General features: G+C 44.9%; 1 protein-coding gene across 4 annotated transcripts in view; it reads left to right on the top strand.

Annotated features, from left to right (window-relative positions):
- CLCN1 (chloride channel, voltage-sensitive 1) overlaps positions 1-8,180 on the top strand; it is a 47,607-nt gene that overhangs the window by 8,426 nt on the left and 31,001 nt on the right. For all 4 annotated transcript variants that reach the window (XM_009328637.1, XM_009328645.1, XM_009328653.1 and 1 more), the window contains exons 2-6: positions 890-1,043; positions 1,564-1,695; positions 3,353-3,481; positions 3,584-3,717; positions 4,073-4,150. In XM_009328637.1, coding sequence (XP_009326912.1) covers positions 890-1,043; positions 1,564-1,695; positions 3,353-3,481; positions 3,584-3,717; positions 4,073-4,150 — 627 coding nt within the window. The remainder of the gene's footprint in view (positions 1-889; positions 1,044-1,563; positions 1,696-3,352; positions 3,482-3,583; positions 3,718-4,072; positions 4,151-8,180) is intronic.

The raw sequence follows: 8,180 nt of genomic DNA on the forward strand, positions 1-8,180 counted from the left end.
AAAGAGTGTGGTAGGATAGCTGCTCTTGAGGGAATCTGATAAACAGGCAAGGGGGCACAGTCAGTATCCTTCAAGCTCCCTTGAGTTCTTGTTGTTGACAGATGGCACAACTGCCAAGTTTACTACAGATCCATGTGTGAAATGTCATTGGTAAGTGCATGTAGCTACTTGTGAATTGCATATAACCAATTGCATTTCAAGATTAGTATCTGAAGACAAAGACTAGATTAGGTAGTTAGGAAATTCAGAGGAGTTGGAGATATGTGACTACTTAGCATGATGATTTGGGTAAATAATGGGAGGAGGTGTGCAGTAACCTGTGATATTTCTGAGCTGATGCTGCTTCTTTTCCTCCACAGGCACCATCAGTGGCTGTGTGCCCTGTTAAGCATTCCTTGGCAGCAGGAGGAACAGATGCAGGACATTTCTGCAGCCTGTTTGATAGTGTAATACCTCTCAAAACCTTCAGAGATGTTTCACAGTGCTGCTGAAGTCTATGAGACAGCCCTGAGGGTGGCAGCCTCATGTGAACTATTTTGACCTTCTTTTGTACCTCCAGACAGCCTGCTCAATCTCTTCAGACCAGAGCCAGGTCTTTCTCAGGATGTTAGAAAGCAATTAATACTCTGTGATCATATCTTGTACCCCCAAAAAGGAGATGAAAAGATTTTTGAGAGATTCGGAAGAGGGAACCAGAAAGGAAAAACAATCAAAAAAAGATGAGCTGCATCTGTCTGAGAGTTTCTGTGTCTCTGTCTCCCTGCTTGGGTACATTCAGGTCTGCACCTCTGACTGTTAGCAGATCTGCCTTTTCATCTTTAATGCTATTTGTGAAGGACCATTTGCCTTACCTTTTCCTTTTGATCTCTCTTGCTTTCTGCTCCTCTAGCTTTATGGCCAATACACAGACAAGATAACTGACTTTGCAGAGAAGGAAGCAGCAAAACTACTGAATAAGAAGCAAGCCCAAAAGAACAATGAAAGACCCCTGAAACGTGAGAGTCAAGTAGAGATCAAAGAAGAGCACTATTCCAAATGTCAAGGTAGGGACAATTCATCTTTCATTATCCTATGACCAGATATTGGGTAGGCCAGTCAGAGAGACAGAATTTAAGCAAGGCAAAAAGACAAGAAAATTGTGACTGGCGAGAAGCAGAGAAGGAAGGAAAAGGAATCACAGTGGATCCAAAAGACTTTTTAATGCCAGCTTTCATCCTAGGAAGAGCCAAGATCTGTTTGGAAAAAACACCAGTCCCAAGTTAATAATTTTTTCCACAACAGATCTCCGTAACAGGAGGAAAAGGACCTTCTTGAGTCAAAGTTTTGCTGCTAGTGCACAAGATGTTAAATTCCCCCCTCCCCCCTTTGTGTTTTTTTTTTTAAACTGCATCAGATTTTGCAGAACTGTGTAGGAGAGGGATGGGTACCAGTCCTTCAACACTAAGCCCATGATGCTTCCAAATAAATCCTTATTGTAGTCAGTTCTCAGCATAGGAGAAGAGAGACAGACACAAGCTTCATCTACGTTCCCTCAGTCTTTCTGGTTCACTCTTCCCTCCACAGACTGTGCTAGACGCATCCAGAAATATGTTGCCAAGAAGCTTGGAGAGGACTGGATTTTCTTGGTTCTGTTGGGTCTGGTCATGGCGTTGGTGAGCTGGGGAATGGATTATGCCAGTGCGAAGAGCCTACAGGGTGGGTCCTGTTCAGGTGTTGCAAAAGCACACCGTAAATGATATGAATGTTTTACAAAGCCCAGTGACCAATGTTCCTCATCCTTTAACATCAGTGTCCCATCCTCATCCCTTGCTGCCTGGGAAGTTTGAAGTCCTTGCAACATAGTAGAGAAAAGGTTAACTAGGGAGAGGTTCTTTAAAGGGATGGCAGGGAAAAATTTGGAAGTAAGCGTGCAGAAACAAAGGGTATGTGTACGAGTCAAAGACAAACCATTATTTTGAATCCCTTTCCCTCCCGCTCCTTTGAATATGTAGGGACACAGAGAAGTGGCACTGTGTTCCTTCCTATTATACTGGTTCCCATCCTCCCCAAGTCTATTGAGCACATGGGGGGTGGGGAGGGGAAGGGGCTCTTAGATGCCCTCCTGACACTGTTTCTGCTTTTTACCTCATTATTGTTCTTTCCAATTTTTTTTATACAGTGCCCTGCAGTTTCTGGCTACCTGGCCACATAGTGCTCTCTCCTTTGGCTCTTTTCACAAAGATGTCCTAATCATCGTCTTATATCACAGAATCATAGAATAGTTTGGGTTGGAAGAGACCTTTAAAGGTCATCTAGTCCAATCCCCTGCAATGAGCAGGGACATCTTCCCTGCATTTTTCCTGTGGTCCCTCTCCCTTTTGCCAGCTGTAACAATTACAAGACCTTTTGGTCCTCCTGCCCTCCCTCTCGGTGCACACATGCACACACAACATTGCCCACACCCTGTTAACTGCACTGTTCCTTTGTCCTTACCCCCAGTGTCCCAGTCCTGACCTGCACATGCACACCAATCCTTTCCTCTCAGTGCTCTTGGCTGCTGATGTCCACTAGACACTGCAGTTCCCCAAAGCTCCCAATATTCCTTCAGCCCACTGTTGCTCCCACTAGAGCTTCCCCATCTACCAGGCGTCTGGCTTACCCTACCAGTCTCAGAGGGCCTTTGTCCTTCATACTTCCTGCAGCTGAGTTCTTTGGTTGTTTTTTTTTTCTTTCCCTCCACCAAGTCTCAGCCTCCTGCTGTGTGAGGAGCCAGCTCAGGCAAAGAAGATGAACTGCACAGGAGCTGCAGTTCAGTTTGGATTCTTGGCAGCTCGTGCTGTTGTACCTGACTGAGCAATGGTACCACCGCTGTTTTAACAGTTGGCAGAGATCCCTTCATTCTGCTGCTCTAAAAGGCAAAACATAAGCAGAGCTTTTAAGCTAGTTTTTCAGAAAGAATGATTTTTCATGTGATTGAGATGGAGGACAGGGCACTAGCTGTTGGTGGATCACTTTATTATCCTTCAGGACCTACATAAGGCCCTCAGGCTGTCAAATGAAAAGACCCCGTACAGTAAATCATCCTCACAACTGCATGTAACACACCTCTTCTTACACCACATGTGGGCACAGATATTAATAGTGTCTAAGAACAGAGAGACAATTCTATCCATTCCTACAGAATGCCTGTTTTATTTGGGAACTCATACTCAAAATGTAACAAGCCTTGTCTTAGAAAATGAGGACTTTAGGATAGCATTTCTCAGGGAGATTTAGTATGGGTAGGTTTAGCAAGTGTGCAATTCTTTGATGTCTACCAACCTGTTTGGAGCAGCTGTGGTTACTTACAACTTCTTTGTTTGTCTGTCTACAGCCTACAAGTGGATGTACAGAGAGCTGCACCCGAATGTTCCTATGCAGTATCTGGCGTGGGTCACATACCCACTTGTTCTTATTCTGTTTGCGGCCATTTTCTGCCACCTCGTCTCTCCACAGGCTGTTGGTGAGGGCAGAAGGCATGGCAAGATCTGTTTCTGTCTGTCTCTTTTTCTTATTCCATTTGCCTGTGGGTTTTGTTCATCCCCTGCTCTGCTGTTGTTTTCAGGGTCTGGGATCCCAGAGCTCAAAACCATTATGAGGGGAGTGGTCCTCAAGGAATATCTCACTCTCAAAGCTTTTGTGGCCAAAGTTGTGGGCCTCACAGCTGGGCTTGGAAGTGGCATGCCTGTGGGGAAAGAGGTAAATATTGCTGTTTTCATGTGCAGTAGTGGCCAGGGTCTGGGAGGTGAGAGGGGTTGTCTGTGGAAGAAGAGTCTATAAATGTTTTCTTACCTTTGCCACCATTCCTTTTCTCAAAGCTCTGCTCTTTCCAGCAACATTTATCTCCATTGGCCATTTTCCTTCTACTTTGAAAGGCTTGATATAGAAAACATCAAAGAACTCAGGTCAGGTAGTCCTTAAGAGGAAAAAAAGAAAGAAGACTGGAGGACTGGCTGAGATGGCCAAAGAGAAATTATGAGATCTGCAATGGCTAGGTGGCTGTCAGTAACCAGAGGGTAACCCTCTCTGATTTTCTCCTCCTCTTCTTTTGCAGGGTCCTTTTGTGCATATTGCCAGTATCTGTGCTGCGGTACTCAGCAAGTTCATGTCAATATTCTGTGGTGTGTATGAGGTAAGGCACATGTCTGCATACAGCTCTTCCACAGGTTGAACTCCTAAGACACATAGGATAGTGTTGGCAGGCCACAAAACAGAGAGGAGATATATGGATTGAAGGTCACCATACTGCTATAGAGCAGTAAAATACAAGCCAAAGAAAATGGTAGTGGGAGGCCAGATATACAGTCAAATAACTGTGCAGGACCACCAATGTTACCTACCAATTACACAGAGGCTGGTTAGGAATATGCATTTGACAAGTTTTCAATCTCATGATGCTGATACCTTTGCACTGTGATCATTGTCTGTATAAAAAAGTAGCTGCAGACAAAGATCAATTTGTCTTTAAGCCAAATTTGTACAGCACTGCTAATTATAGACACTGACACTGTCTCTAGGCTTTTGCTGTCGCAGAACAGCCTCTGCAGGCTGATCACTGTATTGACTAGTTGTATAAGAAAATCTATTAACTGCATATATAGCTAAATGTAGGAACTGCTTTACATACAGGCTCCTAGCAGAAACTGGCTGTGTAATACAACAATGGGAGGTGCTGTTCTACTTGAGTAGATCCTGTCTGTGCATAAGGACCAGATGTCACTGCTGAAGGCCAGCTGACAGTACTAAAGACTGCACTAAAGTGTGTAGAGCCTGCTATTTGTAATAGCAATGGCTGAATCTGCTGCTGGCTGTTGCTTTGTTTCATTGTTCTGGATCCTAATCCCTTGGCTTTGCTCCCTCTAACCCCAGCATGCCCTTCTCTGGCTGCACTCTCTGTTCCAGAATGTGCATAGGCAGTTCGACCTCCTGGTGGCCGCTTGCGCAGTTGGAGTTGGATGTTGCTTCGAGGCTCCTCTTGGAGGCAAGTGTCTTCCTATCTGTGACATTAAATGTACAACTCATTTAGCCTCTCGCTGTGAGATCTCCTGCTTTCAGGCAGGTTCTCCACAGAGAACCTGCTCTCCACTCAAGCAACACGAGTTCGTTCTTTTCTCATGTAACTGGTGGCAGTGAAAGAAAGGGAAGGTCATAGGAAAAGTGACACCTATTAATGTGCTGATTTCTAATGATGCAGCTTGTTCAGTCCGTGCCGGCCATAGACATTGTTCAACCTGGAGAGCACCAAGGTCTGTTCAGAAATCAATAAGGATCGAGTAGGGAACAGAAGTTAAAAAAAACCCTTCATGTAAGGAGTAGCAACATCTAAGGGCAGGAGATGGTGGCAAGTATGACAGGAAGTGATAATGTGAACAGGAAACTACTATACAAATACTTCATCAGTGGACTGGAGAACAGAAATATCAGTGTGTAAAGTTTTGGGCTCCCCATATAAGAGAGATGCAAAGGGCCAGTAAGACGGTTGGGAGGTTGGAGTAATGGTATATGAGGAGAGGCTGAGGAGGCTGGGTTTGCACAGCCTAAGGCAGAAAAGGCTAAAGGGGGATGGTCTAACTGATGTCATCAACCATCTAAAGGGGGATTTTAGCAAAGATTGATTCAGGCTCTTTTCAGAGGGGCAGAGTGTAAGAGGCAATGGGCATAACTTGCAACAAGGGAAATTCTGACTATGTATAAGGAAAATACGTTCCCCTTTCCCAGGGGTGGTTCAGCACTGGCACAGATGCCCAGAGGGTCTGGGGAATCTCCACCCTTGGAGAAGAACCTGATCTAGCCTTGGAATTAGCACAACTCTGAGCAGGGAGTTGGAGGAGACACCTTCAGTGGTCCCTTCCCACTTTTCTATGATCCTGCTGTCAGGAGAAATGTGGAAATTTACCCCTGTCCCCTTGCATTTGTACTAGTCTTCTGATTCACAGAATTTCCTTAAACAGTACATGTGCCAGAGGCACATGGTAACTTCTTCCTAAAACAGTGGAAATGTATTCATAAATCATTTGTCTTAAAATGTTCTCCATTCTTTGTTGTGCCTTCATTTCACTTTCCTCCCATGCACTGCCCCAAACCTCTCTCCATGGTTATTGTGCCCAGAAGTTTAAGGAGTTTTGGAAATGTGATGTTTTATCTAAGTTGCCTTTATTTCTTCTATGCGCTACTTTCCTGTTAGTCTTCAAATGGATGAGTTAGCTGACAAATTCAGCATGGTCTTGCATCAACAATAATAATGATCTTTACTCTGGTTTGCTATTAAAAAGAAGGCACGAACATAGTTTGTCAGCTACAAATTAGAGGTTCTTCAGTTGATAACCTGAGAAAAGATGCGCCAGGAAGAAAATCAGGTCCAGCAAGAGAGAGACTGAGAGCTGTGTATATGTGGGCAATATAGCAGGTTGGAGACAGCCTGAGCTGAAGACTGAGGCTTCAAGGCAAAACTTGTAAGTCTGCCAAAAACTGTGAGAGAAAGCAGGTTCAGAACCATGGATTAGACCATAGTCAGGTGGAACCATCAGTAGTATACAGGAGAACAGGGTATCTCTCTTAATGGTAAAAAAAACAATGAAAAACAAATGAACAAACAAACAAACAAAAACCCTTCCATAACACAGTCTATAGTTCTTATTTCTTTCTCTGTACCTCTAATTAATATAGTTTTAGAAACTGCAGGACACATTATACATTGTTCACTAGGAGAGGCTAGAGAATAAAAGAGAAGGCTAAAGGGGGAGTGGTCTAACTGCTGTCTTCTGTAGCTAAAGGAGATGTTAGAGAGACAGAATAGCCAAACTCTTCTCAGAGAACAGTGAAAGGACAAGAGACAACAGGCACAACTTGCAACAAGGGAAATTCTCTCTATGCATTAAAAAAAAATTCTCCCCTTGCCCCAAAGGTGGTTCAGGGTGGCACAGGTGCCAAGATAGGCTGGGGGAATCTCCACCCTTGGAGGGGCTCAGGGCTCACCTGGACAAGATCCTGAGCACCCTGATCTAGCCTTGGAGTTAGCCCAGCTCTGAGCAGAGAGTTGGAGAAGCCGCCTCCAGAGGTACCTTCCAGACTAAAACTTGCTGTGAGTCTGTGATAACATTGTGGTATGGGAACAAACTGAAAGTTATCATAGGTTTTGTAGCCCTAGTTGGGTTCCTCTTATGGATTCACACCAAACTGCCGAATGTGATTTCCATTACCTGGGAGCCATGTAATCTTTAGCTGACCTTTATCCAAGATATAGTTTGCAACTTCAGATCATATTGCCCAGGGTGTATAACTTCTTGGTGTTGTTGCTGGTGAATACCACCTTATGTATTAATGAGGAGCCCTCAAAATAGATTTGAAAAGCCAATTTAGCCCTTGACAAGCAAAAAGTGCCCAGCCTACTTTTTCTGAGTGTACTCTGGTACTCTTTGTTTGTCTGTTTGTTTTGGTCTATCTGGCTACTCCTGTGCTGCTACACAGCACCAGCACTCTGACACAGTGCTGGATCCTGGGAGATGCCATATGCCACAGGCTGTTCTCAGTGGTTGCGGTAGGTCTCTCTATCTCATACTGTTCTTCAACACTGTCCCATCAGGCTTTGCACCTTCAAACAACTCTAATTACCTCTTGCTATACTGCAGGCCGTGTTGCGTATACCCTCAGTTTCAAGCTGTTAATCACCATGCTGGTGGGCTATAACACAACCCTCCCACTATTCCAGACACTTTGAAACATAGTGACAAAGGATGAGGAAAAGGCTGAGGTACTTAATGCATTGTTTGCCTCAGTCTTTAATAGTAAGACCAGTTGTTCTCCGGGTACCCAGCCCCCTGAGCTGGAAGGCAGGGACTGGGAGCAGAATGAAGCCCCCAGAATTCAAGGGGAAATGGTTAGCGACCTGCTACACCACTTAGACACACACAAGTCTATGGGGCCGGATGGGATCCACCCAAGGTTACTGGGGGAGCTGGCGGAAGTGCTCACCAAACCACTTTCCATCATTCATCAGTAGTCCTGGCTAACCGGGGAGGTCCCAGTTGACTGGAGATTAGCAAATGTGATGCCCATCTACAAGAAGGCCCAGAAGGAGGATCTGGGGAACCACAGGCCTGTCAGCCTGACCTCGGTGCTGGGGAAGGTTATGGAGCAGATCATCTTGAGTGCCATCACACGGC

This window comes from Pygoscelis adeliae, unplaced genomic scaffold, assembly GCF_000699105.1.
Source record: "Pygoscelis adeliae isolate BGI_AS28 unplaced genomic scaffold, ASM69910v1 Scaffold120, whole genome shotgun sequence".
NCBI classification, from domain to species: domain Eukaryota; kingdom Metazoa; phylum Chordata; class Aves; order Sphenisciformes; family Spheniscidae; genus Pygoscelis; species Pygoscelis adeliae.